Genomic DNA, 20,907 nt, shown 5'->3' on the forward strand with positions numbered 1-20,907 from the left:
TCCCCCCGGGTCCTAGCGCCCGCCGTTCTCCTGCCCGTCCGCCCGCCCTCCCGCCCCGCCCCCGGGTCCTAGCGCCTGCCGATGCGGACGCTGCCGCTCAGCCCTCTGGGAGGCGGACGGGCCTATAAGGGGTGGGCGTCGGGGCCCCGCCCCCCTCCTTCCGTCCCCGCCCCCCTCCTTCCGTCCCCGCCCCCCTCCTTCCGGCCGCCCACTGTGTCTCCATAAAGTTGTTGTTGAAGCGAGCGCTCGGTGAGATGGCGGCGGCCCGCGGGACCGGCTCGGCCCGCCCCCCCCCCGCCCCCGGCCCCCCCCCCCCCCCCCCCGCCGATTCCCTCAGCGTCACTTACTGAGCGCTTCCGGTGTGCAGAGCGCTGGGGTGAGCGCCCCTCGCCCCCATGGAGGAGGGGCTGGGTTTGTGGGGAGGGGGCTTGGAGCTGCCCTTCCTCCCTCCCTCCCTCTGTCCCTCCCTCCCTCCTTCCCTCCCGTTTCCCCCGAGGAGGTCGGGGCCCCGGGCTGGGGGAGGGGCGGGGGGGAGCGGGGCGAGAGGGAGACCTGCAGGAGGCTCAGCTGCCCCGCCCCCTCTCATTCTCCTGTCCATCCCCTCCTCCCCACCCCATCCATCCCCTCCATCCATCCCCCCATCCATCCCCTCACCCATCCTCTCCATCCATCCTCCCCCTCCATTCTCCTCATCCCCACCTCATCCATCCCCTCATCCCCACCCCACCCATCCCCTCGTCCATCCTCCCCATCCATTCTCCTGTCCATCCCCTCATCCCCACCCCCACCCACCCCACCCACCCATTCCCTCCATCCATCCCCTCGTCCATCCCCACCTCTGTCCATACTCTCCACCCATCCCCCTTCCACCTCCCCATCCATCCCCCCGTCCATCTCCTCATCCATCCCCACCCCCATCCACCCCCGTCCATCCCCATCCATCCACCTGTCCATTCCTTCATCCCCACCCCATCCATCCCCCCGTCCATCCCCTCCATCCCACCCCCATCTACACCGTCCATCCCCTCATCCCCACCCCCATCCATCCCCTCCATCCATCACCCACCCATCCCCTCCATCCATCCCCCCATCCATCCCCTCTATCCATCCCCCCATTCGTTCTCCTGTCCATCCCCTCATCCCCACCCCATCCATCCATTCCCCTGTCCGTCCCCTCATCCCCACCCCTATCCATACTCTCCATCCATTCCTCCATCCATCTCCTCTTCCATCCCCACCCCCATCCACCCCATCCATCCCCCTGTCCATCCCCTCATCCCCACCCCCATCCATACCACCCATCCATTCACCTGTCCATCCCCTCATCCCCACCCCTATCCATACTCTCCATCCCCCATCCACCTCCCCATCCATCCCCCGTCCATCTGCCTGTCCATTCCCTCATCCCCCCCATCCATACTCTCATCCCCCATCCACCTCCCCATCCATCCCCCGTCCATCTGCCTGTCCATCCCCTCATCCTTACCCCCATCCATTTCCTCCATCCATCACCTATCCATCCCCTCATCCTTACCCCCATCCATTCCCTCCATCCATCACCTATCCATCCCCTCCATCCATCCCCTCATCCATCTCCTCATCCATCGTCTCCATCCATCCTGACCATCCCCTCATGCCCACCCCATCCATACCACCCATCCATTCCCTCCATCCGCCTGTCCATCCCCTCATCCCCACCCCATCCATCCCCTCCATCCATCACCCATCCATCCCCCCCGTCCATCCCCTCATCCATCCTCTCCATCCATCCTCCCATCCATTCTCCTGCCCATCCCTTCATCCCCACCCCCATCTATACCACCCATCCGTTCCCCTGGCCGTCCCCTCATCCCCACCCCTATCCATACTCTCCATCCATCCCCCATCCATCCCCTCATCCATCCCCACCCCCATCCATCGTCCATCCATCCGCCTGTCCATCCCCTCATCCCCACCCCATCCATCCTCCATCCATCCGCCTGCCATCCCCTCATCCCCACCCCTATCCATACTCTCCATCCCCCATCCATCACCCGTCCACCCCCCATCCATCCTTTCATCCATTTCCTCTATCCATTCCCCTGTCCATCCCCTTATCCCCACCCCCATGTATATCCCCTGTCCATCCCCACCCCCCATCGATTCTCTCCATCCATTCGCCTGTCCATCCCTTCAATCCCATCCCTCATCCATCCCCCGTCCATCCCCACCCCCCATCTATTTCCTCCATCCATTCGCCTGTCCATCCCCTCAATACCATCCCCATCCATCCCCCTATCCATCCCCCGTCCATCCCCACTTCCATCCATCCCCTCGTCCATCCCCACCTCCATCCTCCCATCCATCCCCTCATCCATCCCCACCTCCATCCTCCCATCCATCCCCCTGTCCATCCCATCTCCATCCTCCCATCCATCCCATCTCCATCCTCCCATCCATCCCTCCATCCCTGCCCCGTCCATCCCCCGTCATCCATCCCCCGTCATCCCCTGCCTTTCCCCACCCCTGTCCACCCCCCCATCCATCTCATCCCCCCGTCCCCACCCTCGTCTATTCCTTCCCCCATTCATCTCCTCCATCCACCGCCCGCCCACCCCCGTCCATCCTCCTGTCCATCCCCTCCATCCATCCTCCCGTCCATCCCCCCGTCCCCACCCTCGTCTACTCATTCCCTATCCATCCATCCCCTCTTCTATCTCATCCCCCCGTCCCCACCCCGATCTGTCCATTCCTCCATCCATCCATCCATCTTCCCATTTGTCCACCCATCCATCCATACCCTTTTCTATCTCATCCCCCCATCCCCACCCCCATCTCTCCATTTCTCCATCCATCTATCCATCCTCCCTTCCATCTCATCCCCCCCATCCATCCATCCTCCCATTCGTCCATCCATCCATCCATCCATCCATCCACCCACCCATCCATCCCCCCATCCCCAGCCCCCCTTTAGGATGGAGCCGGGGGACGAGGCGGAGGAGGAGGCGTCGTCTCCCGGAGGCGGCGAGGACGGCTTCACGGCGGAGCACCTGGCGGCCGAGGCCATGGCGGCCGACATGGACCCCTGGCTGGTCTTCGACGCCCGCAGCACCCCGCGGGCGGAGCTGGCCGCCTGGCTGGCCGCCTACCCGCCCTCCCGGGTCTCCCGCTACGGGGGACCCAGCGGCCCCAACCCCCAGCCCGTGGGCTGGATCGCGGCCTACGGGCCGGACTACGCGCCCGGGGCCGGCGACGTCCAGGGGCTCCAGGTGGCCTGGGAGGCCCTGCAGGCCGGCGGCCGCCCCGTCACCCCGGCCACCCTGCAGGACCTGGCCCTGACCCACCGGGTCCTCACGGGCAAGTGGCTCATCTACCTGGCCCCCGGCTTCAAGCTGGACCACGCCTGGGCCGGCATCGCCCGGGCCGTGGTGGCCGGGAAGCTGCGGGTGGCCAAGGTGAGCCCCCGGGGCGGCCACGGGGAGCGGCAGGTCATCTGCGTCTACACCGAGGACTTCACGGACCGGGCGGGCGTGCTGGAGGCCGACGCCGCCATCCGGGCCGCCGGCGTCAAGTGCCTGCTCACCTACAAGCCGGACGTCTACACCTACCTGGGCATCTACCGGGCCAACCGCTGGCACCTCTGCCCCACCCTCTACGAGAGCCGCTACCACCTGGAGAGCCGGCCCCGCTGCTCCCGGGTGCTGGACCGCGCCCGCAACGTGGAGCTCACCTAGGCGGGGGCCGGGGGCGGCACGGGGAGAGGACACCTGCGCGGCGGCGGCGCTCACGACGTCCCCCCTCCCCGCGTGTGATGCACCGTGTACTCCTGAACCCCCCCACCCCGTCCCTCGGGAGGGTCCGCTCCTCCCTCTCCTCGCCCATCCAGAAGGGAAGAGCCCCCGCGCTGGCTCCTGTTCCCGGGAGCAAGGTCGGCTTCCCTTCCGGGTCTTCCCGTCCCTGCTGCTAAAAATGTCAGGGAGGAAACCCGGCCCTCTCGGAAGCAGATCCCCTCTCCCCGCCGCCTCAGCTCCGTTCCCCAGCTCTTCCCCCCGTTCTCTCCCTCGGTTTCCCTCTCCGCTCCCACAGCCGGGTGGAGAGGGGAGCGCGGGGCGTGTTGGGAATCGCGACCCTGTTTGGCTTGGGAGGAAACCCGGCCCTCTCGGAAGCAGATCCCCTCTCCCCGCCGCCTCAGCTCCGTTCCCCAGCTCTTCCCCCCGTTCTCTCCCTCGGTTTCCCTCTCCGCTCCCACAGCCGGGCGGAGAGGGGAGCGCGGGACGTGTTGGGAATCGCGACCCTGTTTGGCTTGGGAGGAAACCCGGCCCTCTCGGAAGCAGATCCCCTCTCCCCGCCGCCTCAGCTCCGTTCCCCAGCTCTTCCCCCCGTTCTCTCCCTCGGTTTCCCTCTCCGCTCCCACAGCCGGGTGGAGAGGGGAGCGCGGGGCGTGTTGGGAATCGCGACCCTGTTTGGCTTGGGAGGAAACCCGGCCCTCTCGGAAGCAGATCCCCTCTCCCCGCCGCCTCAGCTCCGTTCCCCAGCTCTTCCCCCCCAAACGCTGCCGTTTTCTCCCTCGGTTTCCCTCTCCGCTCCCACAGCCGGGTGGAGAGGGGAGCATGGGGCGTGTTGGGAATTGCGACCCTGTTTGGCTTGGGAGGAAACCCGGCCCTCTTGGAAGCAGATCCCCTCTCCCCGCCACCTCAGCTCCGTTCCCCAGCTCTTCCCCCCCAAACGCTGCCGTTTTCTCCCTCGGTTTCCCTCTCCGCTCCCACAGCCGGGTGGAGAGGGGAGCGCGGGGCGTGTTGGGAGTCGCGACCCTGTTTGGCCTGGAGCAGGAGAAGCGGAGGTGGGGTCTGACCCCCAAAATGGTGATCTCTACACTCCCCCCGACCCTGGACTGAGACCACAGTTCCCCCTTCCTTTCCTTCCTTTCAATAAAGACCAGTGAGGTCCCTTCACTTTTTTTTGGTTAATTCCCTTCCATGGTTGCCCTGTTGGTCGACTGCCTCGGTGGGTGGGCGTTCACAGGTTACGTTAGCCGTTCGGCAGTTACTATGCGATAAGCACTGTACTAAGCGCTGGAATCAACAGATTATGTTGCCAGTTTGTACTTCCCAAGCGCTTAGTACAGTGCTCTGCACATAGTAAGCGCTCAATAAATACGATTGATGATGACGACGATAGGTCGGACCCAATCCCCGTCCCACTTGGGGATCCCGGTCCGAAGGGGAGAACGGGTCATTATGGTAGCTATTCGGCAGTTATGAGACAACGAGCACTGTAGTAAGCGCTGGAATCAACAGAAGATGGGTCGGACCCACTTGGGGATCCCGGTCTGAAGGGGAGAACAGGTCTTTCATCCCCATTTCGCAGATGAGGAAACTGAGGCCCGCGGAAGCCAAGGGATTGGCCCAAAGTCACACCCCAGGCCGGGGGCGGTACTGAGATTAGAACCCAGGTCCTCTGAGTCCCCGGCCTGGGTTTTTTCCAGAAGCGGCATGGCCCAGTAGATAGAGCCCGGGCTTGGGGAGTCTAATCCCGGCTCTGCCCCTTGGCTGCCGTGTGAACCTGGACCAGTCACTTCCCTGACCCTCGGTAACCTCATCTGTCGGGAAAAAAAATGGGGATTAATATCATCAGTCCCATATGGGACAAAGACCGCGTCCGATCCGATTTGCTCGTATCCGTTCGTTGTCGCATTTATTGAGCGCTTACTACGTGCAGAGCACCGCACTAAGTGCTTGGGGAAGCAGCGTGGCTTAGTGGAAAGAGCCCGGGCTTTGGAGTCAGGTTATGGGTTCAAATTCAGTCTCCGCCCATTGTCAGCTGTGTGACTTTGGGCAAGTCACTTCTCTGGGCCTCAGTTCCCTCATCTGGAAAATGGGGGTTCATTCATTCATTCAATCAATCGTATTTATCGAGTGCTTACTGTGTGCAGAGCGCTGTACTAAGCGCTTGGGAAGTACAAGCGGGCAACATATAGAGATGGGCCCTACCCAACAGGGGGCTCACAGTCTAGAAGGGGGAGACAGAGAACAAAACATATTAACAAAATAGAATAAATAGAATAAATATGTACAAATAAAATAGAGTAATAAATCCGTACAAACATATATACAGTTGCTGTGGGGAGGGGGAGGAGGTAATTAAGACTGTGAGCCCCCCGTGGGACAACCTGATCACCTTGTACCTCCCAAGCGCTTAGAACAGTGGTTTGCACATAGTAAGCACTTAATAAATGCCGTTTTATTAATATTATTATTATTTGGAGAGTACAATTCAGTAATGGAGAGACGATCCCTGCCCACAGTGAGCTCGCAGTCTAGAAGGGACAGATCTCAAAACAGGTAAAGAGGCATCAGTAAAAAGAAATAGAAATAGAGATACATGTGCACATCACAACAAGTGAAACGGGCATTTGTATCCACCCCAGAGCGGCGCTTAGAACAGTGCTTTGCACATAGTAAGCGCTTAATAAATGCCATCATCATCATCATCATTATAGTGCCTGGCGCATAGTAAGGGCTTAGCAGATACCACAATTAGTATTTTAATTATCATAGAGCAGCATGGCCAGCTCTGCCGCTTGTCAGCTGTGTGACTTTGGGCAAGTCACTTCTCTGGGCCTCAGTTCCCTCATCTGTAAAATGGGGATTAAGACTGTGAGCCCCGCATGGGACAACCTCATTCATTCAATCGTATTTCTTGAGCGCTTACTGTGTGCGGAGCACTGGACTAAGCGCTTGGGTAGTCCAAGTCGGCAACATCTAGAGATGGTCCCTACCCAACAGTGGGCTTACAGTCTAGAAGGGGGAGACGGACAAAAAAACAAAACATGTCAGAGGTCGTGGGTTCAAAACCTCATCACCATGTAACCTCCCCAGCGCTTAGAACCGTGCTTTGCACATAGTAAGCGCTTAATAAATGCCATCATTATTATTATTATTATTATTACTATTAGTGGATAGAGATGAGGCCTGGGAGGTGGAGGGACCTGGGTTCTGATCCGCCATTTGGCTGCTGTGTGATCCTGGGCAAGTCACTTCACTTCTCTGTGCCTCAGTTACCTCATCTGTCACCTGTATATATGTATATATGGTTGTACATATTTATTACTCTATTTATTTATTTTACTTGTACATTTCTATCCTATTTATTTTATTTTGTTGGTATGTTTGGTTCTGTTCTCTGTCTCCCCCTTTTAGACTGTGAGCCCACTGTTGGGTAGGGACTGTCTCTATGTGTTGCCAATTTGTACTTCCCAAGCGCTTAGTACAGTGCTCTGCACATAGTAAGCACTCAATAAATACGATTGATTGATTGATTGATTGAAAAAGAAAAATGGGGATTAAGAATGTGAACCCTATGTGGGACAGGGTCTGTGTCCAATCTGATTTGGTTGAATCCACCCCAATGCTTGGCACATCGTAAGTGCTCAACAAATGATGGTATTTGTTAAATATATATACATATATATATATATATATATATATATATATATATATATATATATATATATATATATAAATGCTTACTATGTGCCAAGCACTGTTCTAAACACTGGGGTAGTACAAGCGCTTAGTACAGTGCTCTGCACACAGTAAGCGCTCAATAAATACGATTGATGATGGGGTAGGTACAAGAGAATCGGGTTCATTCATTCATTCAATCGTATTTATTGAGCGCTTACTGTGTGCAGAGCACTGGACTAAGCGCTTGGGAAGGACAAGTTGGCAACATCTAGGGACGGTGCTTACCCAACAGCGGGCTCACAGTCTAGAGGGGGGAGACAGAGAACAAAACCAAACATACTAACAAAATAAAATAAATAGATATGTACAAGTCAAATAAATAGAGTAATAAATATGTACAAACATAGATACATTATTGAGCGCTTACTGTGTGCAGAGCACTGTAGTAAGCACTTGGAAAGTCCAAGTTGGCAACATCTGGAGATGGTCCCTACCCAACAGTGGGCTTACAGTCTAGAAGGGGGAGACAGACAACAAAACAAAACATATTAACAAAATAAAATAGAATATGTACAAGTCAAATAAATAGAGTAATAAATATGTACAAACATAGATACATTATTGAGCGCTTACTGTGTGCAGAGCACTGTACTAAGCGCTTGGGAAGGACAAATTGGCAACATCTAGAGGCGGTCCCTACCCAACAGCGGGCTTACAGTCTAGAAGGGGGAGACAGACAACAAAACAAAACATATTAACAAAATAAAATAGAATATGTACAAGTCAAATAGAGGAATAAATATGTACAAACGTAGATACATTGTTGAGCGCTTACTGTGTGCAGAGCACTGTACTAAGCGCTTGGGAAGTCCAAGGTGGCAACATCTAGAGACGGTCCCTGCCCAACAGCGGGCTCACGGTCTAGAAGGGGGAGACAGACAACAAAACAAAACATAGTAACAAAATAGAATATGTACAAGTCAAATAAATAGAGTAATAAATATGTACATGTATAGATACATTGTTGAGCGCTTACTGTGTGCAGAGCACTGTACTAAGCACTTGGGAAGGACAAATTGGCAACATCTAGAGGCGGTCCCTACCCAACAGCGGGCTCACAGTCTAGAAGGGGGAGACAGACAACAAAACAAATTAACAAAATAAAATAAATAGAATATGTACAAGTAAAATAAATAGAGGAATAAATATGTACAAACATAGATACATTGTTGAGCGCTTTGTGCACAGCACTGTACTAAGCGCTTGGGAAGTCCAAGTCGGCAACATCTAGAGACAGTCCCTTTCATTCATTACTTGTACTTCCCAAGCGCTTAGTCCAGTGCTCTGCACACAGTAAGCGCTCAATAAATACGATTGAATGAATCAATCGTATTTATTGAGCGCTTACTGTGTGCAGAGCACTGGACTAAGCGCTTAGGGGGGTTGTCCCCCGTGGGGCTCGCAGACTTAATCCCCGTTTTCCAGATGAGGTCACTGAGGCTCAGAGAAGTGAAGTGACTTGCCCAAAGTCAGGCAGCTGATAAGTGGCCGAGCCGGGATTTGAACCCGCGACCTCTGACTCTCTAGCCCGGGGTCTTGCCACTGAGCCGTGCTTGCCACTAATGTTGTTAGGCCACGCTGTGTCAGTACGATGGGGGAAAGAGCCAAACGCCCTCTCGATGGAGTTGGGACTGGTGGGGAGGTAGGCCCGGGATCCCCCAAAGTTCAACGCTTAGAACAGTGCTCAGCGCTTAGAACAGTGCTTTGCACATAGTAAGCGCTTAATAAATGCCGTCATTATTATTACTAAGGGGAGCCCCAAAAGCCTCTGGAGAGGGGCAGGGGTGATGATGATGATGGCATTTGTTAAGCGCTTACTATGTGCCAAGCACTGTTCTAAGCGCTGGGGAAGATACAAGGTGATCAGGTTGTCCCTCGGGGGGCTCACAGTCTTCACCCCCATTTTCCAGATGAGGTAACTGTGGCCCGGAGAAGAATAATAATAATAATGGCATTTATTAAGCTCTTCCTATGTGCGAAGCACTGTTCTAAGCGCTGGGGAGGATACAAGGTGATCAGATTGTCCCATGTGGGGCTCCCAGTCTTCATCCCCATTTTACAGATGAGGGAACTGTGGTCCGGAGAATAATAATAATAATGATAGCATTTATTAAGCACTTACTATGTGCCAAGCACTGTTCTAAGCGCTGGGGAGGATACAAAGTGATCAGATTGTCTCACGTGGGGCTCCCAGTCTTCATCCCCATTTTCCAGATGAGGTAACTGAGGCCTGGAGAATAATAATAATAATGATAGCATTTATTAAGCGCTTACTATGTGCAAAGCACTGTTCTAAGCACTGGGGAAGTTACAAGGTGATCAGATTTTCCCACGGGGGGCTCACAGTCTTCATCCCCATTTTCCAGATGAGGGAACTGTGGCCTGGAGAATAATAATAATAATAATAACGATAGCATTTATTAAGCGCTTACTATGTGCACAGCACTGTTCTAAGCGCCGGAGGGGGATACAGGGTGATCAGGTTGTCCCTCGGGCTCCCAGTCTTCATCCCCATTTTACAGATGAGGTAACTGTGGCCTGGAGAATAATAATAATAATAATAATGATGGCATTTATCAAGCACTTACTATGTGCACAGCACTGTTCTAAGCGCTGGGGAGGTTACAAGGTGATCAGGTTGTCCCTCAGGCTCACAGTCTTCATCCCCATTTTCCAGATGAGGGAACTGTGGCCCGGAGAAGAATAATAATAATGATAGCATTTATTAAGCTCTTCCTATGTGCAAAGCACTGTTCTAAGCGCTGGGGAGGATACAAGGTGATCAGATTGTCCCACGGGGGGCTCCCAGTCTTCATCCCCATTTTCCAGATGAGGTCACTGAGGCCTGGAGAAGAAGAAGAAGAATGATAGCATTTATTAAGCGCTTACCATGTGCAAAGCACTGTTCTAAGCGCTGGGGAAGTTACAAGGTGATCAGATTGTCCCACGGGGGGCTCACAATCTTCATCCCCATTTTTCAGATGAGGTAACTGAGGCCTGGAGAGGAAGAATAATAATGATAGCATTTATTAAGCGCTTACTATGTGCAAAGCACTGTTCTAAGCACTGGGGAAGTTACAAGGATCAAGTTGTCCCTCGGGCTCCCAGTCTTCATCCCCATTTTCCAGATGAGGTCACTGAGTCCCAGAGAAGAATAATAATAATGATAGCATTTATCAAGTGCTTACTATGTGCACAGCACTGTTCTAAGCACTGGGGAAGTTACAAGGTGATCAGATTTTCCCACGGGGGGCTCACAGTCTTCATCCCCATTTTTCAGATGAGGTAACTGTGGCCCGGAGAATAATAATAGTAATGACAGAATTTATCAAGCGCTTACTATGTGCAAAGCACTGTTCTAAGCACTGGGGAAGTTACAAGGTGATGAGGTTGTCCCTCGGGGGACTCACAGTCTTCATCCCCATTTTTCAGATGAGGTAACTGTGGCCCAGAGAATAATAAGAATAATAAGAATAATGACATTTATCAAGCGCTTACTATGTGCAAAGCACTGTTCTAAGCGCTGGGGAAGTTACAAGGTGATCAGGTTGTTCCTCAGGCTCACAGTCTTCATCCCCATTTTACAGATGAGGTAACTGTGGCCTGGAGAATAATAATAATAATAATAATAATAATGATAGCATTTATCAAGTGCTTACTATGTGCACAGCACTGTTCTAAGTGCTGGGGAAGTTACAAGGTGATCAGGTTGTCCCTCGGGCTCACAGTCTTCACCCCCATTTTCCAGATGAGGTGACTGAGGCCCGGAGAATTATAATAATAATAATGATAGCATTTATTAAGCACTTACCATGTGCAAAGCACTGTTCTAAGCGCGGGGGAAGTTACAAGGTGATCAGGTTGTCCCTCGAGGGGCTCCCAGTCTTCATCCCCATTTTCCAGATGAGGTCACTGACGCCCGGAGAGGTGAAGTGCCTTGCCCAAGGTCACGCAGTTGACAAGTGGGGGAGGTGGGATTCGAACTCACGACCTCTGCCTCTGAAGCCAGGGCTCTTTCCACTGAGCCACGCTGCTTCTCTAAGATGGGGAGGGAAACCGAGGCCAAGGGGGCCGCTGCACTCCCCCTGGCCCGGAATGGCCTCCCTCCGCACATCCGCCAAGATGGCTCTCTTCCTCCCTTCAAAGCCCTACTGAGAGCTCACCTCCTCCAGGAGGCCTTCCCACACTGAGCCCCTTCCTTCCTCTCCCCCTCCTCCCCCTTCCCACCCACCCCACCTCACCTCCTTCCCTTCCCCGCAGCACCTGTATATATGGATATATGTTTGTATGGATTTATTACTCTATTTATTTATTTTATTTGTACATATTTATTCTATTTATCTTATTTTGTTAATATGTTCTGTTTCGTCGTCCGTCTCCCCCTTCTAGACTGCGAGCCCGCTGTTGGGTAGGGACTGTCTCTGTATGTTGCCAACTTGTACTTCCCAAGCGCTTAGTACAGTGCTCTGCACACAGTAAGCGCTCAATAAATACGACTGATGATGATGATGTTGGGTAGGGCCCGCCTCTAGATGTTGCCGACTTGTACTTCCCAAGCGCTTAGTCCAGTGCTCTGCACACAGTAAGCGCTCAAGCAATACGATTGAATGAATGAAGGAAGGAAGGAATGTTGCCAACTTGTGTTTCCCAAGCGCTTAGTCCAGTGCTCTGCACACAGTAAGCGCTCAATAAATGCGTTTGAATGAATGAATTAATGAAGGAATGTTGCCAACTTGTGTTTCCCAAGCGCTTAGTCCAGTGCTCTGCTCACAGTAAGCGCTCAATAAATACGATTGAATGAATGAAGGAAGGGATGCTGCCAACTTGTGCTTCCCAAGCGCTTAGTCCAGTGCTCTGCACACAGTAAGCGCTCAATAAATACGATTGAATGAATGAAGGAAGGAAGAAAGAAATGTTGCCAACTTGTACTTCCCAAGCGCTTAGTCCAGTGCTCTGCACACAGTAAGCACTCAATAAATACAATGAATGAATGAATGAATGAATGAATGTTGCCAACTTGTACTTCCCAAGCGCTTAGTCCAGTGCTCTGCACACAGGAAGCGCTCAAGCAATACGATTGAATGAATGAATGAAGGAAGGAATGTTGCCAACTTATCATCATCATCATCAATTGTATTTATTGAGCGCTTACTGTGTGCAGAGCACTGTGTTTCCCAAGCGCTTTGTCCAGTGCTCTGCACACAGTAAGCACTCAATAAATACGTTTGAATGAATGAATTAATGAAGGAATGTTGCCAACTTGTATTTCCCAAGCGCTTAGTCCAGTGCTCTGCTCACAGTAAGTGCTCTATAAATACGATTGAATGAATGAATGAAGGAAGGAAGGAATGTTGCCAACTTGTACTTTCCCAGCGCTCAGTCCAGTGCTCTGCACACAGTAAGCTCTCAATAAATACGATTGAATGAATGAATGAAGGAAGGAATGTTGCCAACTTGTGTTTCCCAAGCGCGTAGTCCAGTGCTCTGCACACAATAAGCGCTCAATAAATACGATTAAATGAATGAATGAAGGAAGGAATGTTGCCAACTTGTACTTCCCAAGTGCTTAGTCCAGTGCTCTGCACACAGTAAGCGCTCAATAAATACGATTGAATGAATGAATGAATGAAGGAAGGAAGGAAGGAAGGAATGTTGCCAACATGTACTTCCCCAGCGCTCAGTCCAGTGCTCTGCACACAGTAAGCGCTCAATAAATACGATTGAATGAATGAAGGAAGGAATGTTGCCAACTTGTGTTTCCCAAGCGCTTAGTCCAGTGCTCTGCACACAGTAAGTGCTCTATAAATACGATTGAATGAGTGAATGAAGGAATGTTGCCAACTTGTACTTTCCAAGTGCTTCGTCCACTGCTCTGCACACAATAAGCGCTCGATAAATACGATTGAATGAATGAATGAATGAAGGAAGGAAGGAAGGAATGTTGCCAACTTGTGCTTCCGAAGTGCTTAGTCCAGCGCTCTGCACACAGTAAGCGCTCAATAAATACGATTGAATGAATGAAGGAAGGAAGGAAGGAAGGAAGGAATGTTGCCAACTTGTGCTTCCCAAGCACTTAGTCCAGTGCTCTGCACACAGTAAGCGCTCAATAAATGCGATTGAATGAATGAATGAATGAATGAATGAATGAATGAATGCACTGGCCGTGTGTGACTCAGGCCTGGGCCATTTGCCCCCTCCCGCTGTAGGGACTCTCTCTCTCTCTCTCTCTCTCTCTCTCTCTCTCTCTGTGTCCATCTGCCAGCTGCCCCCCTCCATCGAGGGTCCGGCCCCGGGGACTCATCTGTTGGCCCCGGGCCCGCCAGGATGCGGCTCTCGTGCCAGAGGTGACTCAGGCCCCAGAAGCCTCACACCATTGGAATCCCAAAGGCAGGGAGCGGAGATGCCACGGGGGTGACTGGTGTCTTGGCGGGGGGCGCGGGGTGGGGGAAGTGGAAGTGGGGTGAGTCAAGGGGAAATGAGGCTGGGGATGAGGAAGGGCCAACTTTCCCACTTTGGGGCTCCTCGGCCTTGGGATGGGAGTCCGGCGTCCCCGGGGTCCGGCCCGCGGCCCGCCTGGAAGAAGGGGGCCGTGGTGAGCACGCCCTTCTCCCCCAACCCTCCATCCTGTATTCGGGGTGATTCATCCACTCTTCCGGGGATGAGGAAGGGCCAACTTTCCCACTTTGGGGCTCCTCGGCCTTGGGATGGGAGTCCGGCGTCCCCGGGGTCCGGCCCGCGGCCCGCCTGGAAGAAGGGGGCCGTGGTGAGCACGCCCTTCTTGATTCTCCCCCACCCCTCCATCCTGTAATCGGGGGGTGATTCATCCGCTCTTCCGGGGATCCTTTGTCTCCCTTTTCCTCCTCTTTCCCCCACCCAACCGCTCCACCCTCGTCAGGCTCCATCGGGCCTGCAAACTTGCCGGGTTCCTGGGGCGCATGCCATTTGACAGCAATCAATCAATCAATCAGTCGTATTTATTGAGCACTTCCTGTGTTCAGAGCACTGGACTAAGCGCTTGGGAAGTACAAGGTGGCAACATATAGAGACAGTCCCTGCCCAACAGTGGGCTCGCAGTCTAAAAGGGAGAGCTCTTGGCAGCACAGTATTCTTACTCATCATCAGTCGTATTTATTGAGCGCTTACTATGTGCAGAGCACTGGACTAAGCGCTTGGGAAGTACAAATTGGCGACATATAGAGACGGTCCCTACCCAACAGTGGGCTCACAATCTAAAAGGGGGAGACGGAGAACAAAACCAAACATATTAACAAAATAAAATAAATAGAATAGATAGGTACAAGTAAAATAAATCAATAAATAGAGTAATAAATATGTACAAACATCTATACATATATGCAGGTGCTGTGGGGAAGGGAAGGAGGTAAGATGGGGGGGATGGAGAGGGGGATGAGGGGGAGAGGAAGGAAGGGGCTCAGTCAACTCATGTTGTAAGGGACGTACCCAAGGGACTACCACCCTCCCCTGCCCCCCTGTAATCCATCATTCATTTAATCGGACGTACTGAGCGCTCACTGCAGGCAAAACACTGTACGAAGCGCTTGGGGCAGTATATAACGCAACCATAAATAGACACATTCCCTGCCCACAGCGAGCTCACAGTCTACAGCGCAGCCTGGCTCAGTGGAAAGAGCCCGGGCTTTGGAGTCAGAGGCCATGGGTTCGAGTTCCGGCTCCGCCACGTCTGCTGTGTGACCTTGGGCAAGTCAGTTAACTTCTCTGAGCCTCAGTTATCTCATCTGTAAAATGGGGATGAAGACTGTGAGCCCCACGTGGGTCAACTTGATCACCTTGTATCCCCCCCAGCGCTTAGAACAGTGCTCTGCAAATAGTAAGCGCTTAACAAATGCCATCATTATTATACAGCACGGCTCAGTGGAACGAGCACAGCGTGGGGAGTCGGGGGTTGTGGGTTCTAATTCCGGCTCGGCCACTCGTCAGCTGGGTGACTCTGGGCAAGTCACTTCACTTCTGCGGGCCTCAGTTCCCTCATCTGCAAAATGGGGGTGAAGACTGGGAGCCCCACGGGGGACAACCTGATTACCTTGTATCCCCCACCCCAACCTGCAGCGCTTAGAACAGTGCTTGGCACACAGTAAGCGCTTAACAAATACCATCATCATTATCATTATTATTATTAGAGGGGGAGGAAGACGTTAATAGAAATAAATAAATCGAGGATCCGGACACGAGCACCGTGGGGTGAGGGAGAAGCCACAGAGCAGTAATAACAATCTTTGTGGTATTTTTCTAAGGGCTTTCACTCATTCATTCATTCATTCGGCCGTATTCTTGGGAGAGCGCTGTACTAAGTGCTTGGGAGAGCGTAATATAGCAATATAACAGTTCATCATCATCATCATCATCAATCGTATTTATTGAGCGCTTACTGTGTGCAGAGCACTGTACTAAGCGCTTGGGAAGTACAAGTTGGCAACATATAGAGACGGTCCCTACCCAGCAGTGGGCTCACAGTCTAAAAGGGGGAGACAGAGAACAAAGCCAAACATACTAACAAAATAAAATAAATAGAATAGATATATACAAGTAAAATTAATTAATTAATTAATTAATTAATTAATTAATACATAGAGTAATAAATATGTAGAAGTTCCCCCTTCTAGAGTGTGAGCCCGCTGTTGGGTAGGGACCGTCTCTATATGTTGCCAACTTGTACTTCCCACAGTAAGCGCTCAATAAATACGATTGAATGAATGAATGAATGAATTCCCTGCCCACAGCGAGCTTACAGTCTAGAGGTGGGAAGATGGACATTGATACAAATAAATACGTGACGTCTATGTGTATAGGTGGTGTGGGGCTGGGAAGGGGGAAGAATAAAGGGAGCAAGGCAGGGCGACACAGAAGGGAGTGGGAGAAGAGGAAATGGGGGCTTAGTCAGGGAAGGCTTCTTGGAGGAGATGGGCCTTCCATAAGGCTTTGAAGGTGGGGAGAGTCAGCGCAGCGTGGCTTAGAAGAAAGATGGCATTTGTTAAGCGCTTACTACGTGCAAAGCACTGTTCTAGGCGCTGGGGCGATACAGGGCGATCAGGTTGTCCCATGTGGGGCTCACAATCTTAATCCCCATTTTCCAGATAATAATAATAATGGCATTTATTAAGCACGTACTATGTGCAAAGCACTGTTCTAAGCGCTGGGGCGATACAGGGCGATCAGGTTGTCCCACGTGGGGCTCACAATCTTAATCCCTATTTTCCAGATAATAATAATGGCATTTATTAAGCACGTACTATGTGCAAAGCACTGTTCTAAGCGCTGGGGCGATACAGGGCGATCAGGTTGTCCCACGTGGGGCTCACAATCTTAATCCCTATTTTCCAGATAATAATAATGGCATTTATTAAGCACGTACTATGTGCAAAGCACTGTTCTAAGCACTGGAGAGTTTACAAAATGATCAGGTTGTCCCACATGGGGCTTACAGTCTTCATCCCCATTTTCCAGATGAGGGAACGGAGGCCCAGAGAAGTGAAGTGACTCACCCAAAGTCACCCAGCTGACAGTTGGCGGAGCCGGGATTTGAACCCACGACCTCTGACTCCAAAGCCCGGGCTCTTTCCACTGGGCCACGCTGCTTCTCTAGTGGAAAGAACCCGGGCTTGGGAGTCAGAGGTCGTGGGTTCTAATTCCGCCTCCGCCGCTTGTCAGCTGCGTGACTTTGGGCGAGTCACTTCACTTCTCTGGGCCTCAGTGGCCCCGTCGATAAAACGGGGATGAAGACCGTGAGTCCCATGTGGGACATCCTGATTACCTTGTATCTACCCCAGCGTTTAGAACAGTGCTTGGCACATAGTAAGCGCTTAACAAATACCATCATTATTATTATTATTATTATTATGAGGGAGGGCATTCCAGGAAGAGAAGATTGGGCCAGGCTGGAAACTCCCCCTCTAGATTGGAAGCTCACTGAGGGCTGGGATGTTAATTTTTCTACTGTCCTCTCCCAAGGGCTTAGTACAGTGCTCTGCACACAGTAAGCGCTCAATAAATGTGAGTTTTAGGGAGGAGGGGAGTGGGGTGGCCTGGGGAGGGGAGGTGGGGTCCCCCTCTCACCCCTCACCCTCATCATCATCAACAGTGGTATTTATTGAGAGCTTATCATGCGCAGGCTATTGTATTAAGTCATCATCAATCGTATTTATTGAGCGCTTACTATGTGCAGAGCACTGTACTAAGCGCTTGGGAAGTACAAGTTGGCAACATATAGAGACGGTCCCTACCCAACAGTGGGCTCGGGAGAGTCCAATACAACAGTTCTCTGCCCGCTTAAAGGTACAGGCTGCAAGGTTGAACATATTTACTATTCCATTTATTTTATTTTGTTAATATGTTTGGTTTTGTTGTCCATCTCCCCCTTCTAGACTGTGAGCCCGCTGTTCTATTTATTTTATTTTGTTAGTATGTTTGGTTTTGTTCTCTGTCTCCCCCTTTTAGACTGTGAGCCCACTGTTGGGTAGGGACTGTCTCTAGATGTTGCCAACTTGTGCTTCCCAAGCACTTGGTACAGTGCTCTGCACACAGTAAGCGCTCAATAAATACGATTGATGACAATGATGATGTTGGGGCTGTGAGCCCCCTCCTTCCTCTCCCCCTCGTCCCCCTCTCCATCCCCCCCGCCTTACCTCCTTCCCTCCCCACAGCACCTGTATATGTGTATATATGTTTGTACCAATTTATTACTCTATTTATTTTACTTGTACATATTCATTCTATTGATTTTATTTTGTTAATATATTTTGTTTTGTTGTCTGTCTCCCCCTTCTAGACTGTGAGCCTGCTGTTGGGTAGGGACCGTCTCTAGATGTTGCCAACTTGGACTCCCCAAGCGCTTACTACAGTACTCTGCACACAGTAAGCGCTCAATAATGTATATATGTTTGTACATATTTATTACTCTATTTATTTTACTTGTACATATTTACTATTCTATTTATTTTATTTTGTTAATATGCTTTGTTTTGTTGTCTGTCTCCCCCTTCTAGACTGTGAGCCCGCTGTTGGGTAGGGACCGTCTCTAGATGATGCCGACTTAGACTTCCCAAGCGCTTAGTCCAGTGCTCCGCACACAGTAAGCGCTCTATAAATACGATTGAATGAATGAATGAATGAATCATCATCATCATCAATCGTATTTATTGAGCGCTTACTGTGTGCGGAGCACTGGACTAAGCGCTTGGGAAGTACAAGCTGGCAACATCTAGAGACGGTCCCTACCCAACAGTGGACTCACAGTCTAAAAGGGGGAGACAGAGAACAAAACAAAACATACTAACGAAATAAAATGAATAGAATAGATATGTACAAGGAAAATAAATAAATAAATAGAGTAATAAATATGTACAAACATATATACATGTTGGGTAGGGACCGTCTCTATATGTTGCCGACTTGTACTTCCCAAGCGCTTAGTACAGTGCTCTGCACACAGAAAGCGCTTGATAAATACGATTGAATGAAGGAATGAACGAATGTAACCTGGGCGTCATCAACTGAGAAGTAGTGTAGCCTAGTGGAAAGAGCCCAGACTGGGGAGTCAAAGGACTTGGGTTCTAATCCTGGCTCTGCCGACGCCTTGCTGGGTGACCTTGGGTAAATCACAACTTCTCTGTGCCGCAGTTACCTCAGATGTTTTGTTCTGTTGTCTGTCTCCCCCTTCTAGACTGTGAGCCCGCTGTTGGGTAGGGACCGTCTCTAGATGATGCCGACTTGGACTTCCCAAGCGCTTAGTCCAGTGCTCTGCACACAGTAAGCGCTCAGTATTTACGATTGAATGAATGAATGAACTGCAAATTGGCAATTAAATCCCTGTTCTCCCTCCTATTTAGACTGGGAGCCCCACGCGGGGCAGGGATCGGGTCTGACCTTTCTCTCATTTATTCAATTCAATCGTATTTAGGGAGCACTTACTGTGTCCAAAGCACTGTAATAAGCGCTTGGGAGAGGACGCTAGAACAATAAATAGACACATTCCCTGCCCACAATGAGCTTAAAGTCTAACCTGTGATTAGGGCGATAGAACAATAAACAGACACATTCCCTGCCCACAATGAGCTTAAAGTCTGTAACTACAGTCTAATTGACTTGTAATAATGATAACTGTGGCATTTGTTAAGCACTTACTATGTGCCAGCACTGTACTGAGCACTGGGGTGGATACAAGCAAATCGCATTGGGCGCAGCCCCTGTCCCAAGTGGGGCTCACAGTCTTAATCCCCATTTTACAGATGAGGGAACTGAGGCCCAGAGAATAACAATAATAATGTTGGTATTTTTTAAGCGCTTACTATGCGCCAAGCACTGTTCTAAGCGCTGGGGTAGATACAAGGTAATCAGGTTGTCCCACGTGGGGCTCCCAGTCTTCATCCCCATTTTACAGATGAGGGAACTGAGGCCCGGAGAAGTGAAACGATTTGCCCAAGGTCCCACAGCAGATAGGTGGCGGAGCCGGGATTAGAACCCATGACCCCCTCTCTTTCTCCCCGCTTCCCCACACGGACACGTTACCCATGACCGTTCGGATTCCCAGTGTTGTGACACATAGTAATTGGAAAAATAACAAGCTGTCTCCCCCATGGGAAGCAGCGTGGCTCAGTGGCGAGAGCCCGGGCTTCGGAGTCAGAGGTCACGGGTTCTAATCCCGGCTCCGTCACTTGTCAGCTGTGTGACTTGGGACAAGTCACTTCACTTCTCTGTGCCTCGGTTACCTCATCTGGAAAACGGGGATTTAGACCGCGAGCCCCACGTGGGACAAGCCGATCACCTCGGATTCTCCCCGGCGCTTAGGACAGGGCTTTGCGCATCGTCGGCGCTTAACAAATGCCTTTCTTATTATTATTATCCCTCTCGCCCCGCCACCCCTGAACTGCGCCCCGAGAACCGGCCCTTCCTCAGAGGTGCGGCAGGAAGAAGGGGTTAAAAAGGCGACCGGAAACGGGTGACTGGAGAGGGATTGGGGTTTGGATGGGCCGCAAATTCCCAAATGGGGGAATTCCCTGGCCTGAGTGGCTCCAACGCTGAGTCTTCGACCCGGGAGTTGGGAGGGGCCACGGATTTCATCTCCCGCTGGCCCATCTCCAGGCCGGGCCGGGCCGCCTGACACGGATCCATCCGTGGGTCACTGGCTGATTCATCCTCCGAGGGAAACTCCCGGCTTCTCTCCCCTCGGTCCCTGTGGTGCAGAGGGGTACACTGAGGCACAAGGGAGGTCCCAACCAGAAAGATCAAAACCAGACGTCCACCCGTCCGGCTTCTAGTCCCCGGCCTAGGCCCGAGCAGGCCGGGCTAGCTGTTTGGGCACTCAACAAGTACCATCGATCCATTTGAGGGACTGCATTCTACGAGAGCAGCTTATAATAATGTTGGT

At 51.8% G+C, this 20,907-nt stretch overlaps 1 protein-coding gene across 2 annotated transcripts; it reads left to right on the plus strand.

The window, feature by feature from the left end:
* Positions 1-226: 226 nt before the first annotated feature.
* Positions 227-4,937, plus strand: C22H11orf68 (chromosome 22 C11orf68 homolog). Of its 2 annotated transcripts, none has more exons than XM_038764425.1 (2): positions 227-249; positions 2,943-4,937. In XM_038764425.1, the coding sequence occupies exon 2, from the start codon at positions 2,955-2,957 to the stop codon at positions 3,711-3,713; it is 759 nt and encodes a 252-aa protein (XP_038620353.1). In that variant the 5' UTR covers positions 227-249; positions 2,943-2,954; the 3' UTR covers positions 3,714-4,937. The 2 variants fall into 2 exon arrangements, with proteins under 2 accessions (XP_038620353.1, XP_038620354.1); XM_038764426.1 differs by lacking the exon at positions 227-249 and adding an exon at positions 359-376.
* The last annotated feature ends 15,970 nt before the right edge of the window (positions 4,938-20,907 follow it).

The sequence above is a fragment of the Tachyglossus aculeatus genome, chromosome 22 (assembly GCF_015852505.1).
Source record: "Tachyglossus aculeatus isolate mTacAcu1 chromosome 22, mTacAcu1.pri, whole genome shotgun sequence".
NCBI lineage: Eukaryota > Metazoa > Chordata > Mammalia > Monotremata > Tachyglossidae > Tachyglossus > Tachyglossus aculeatus.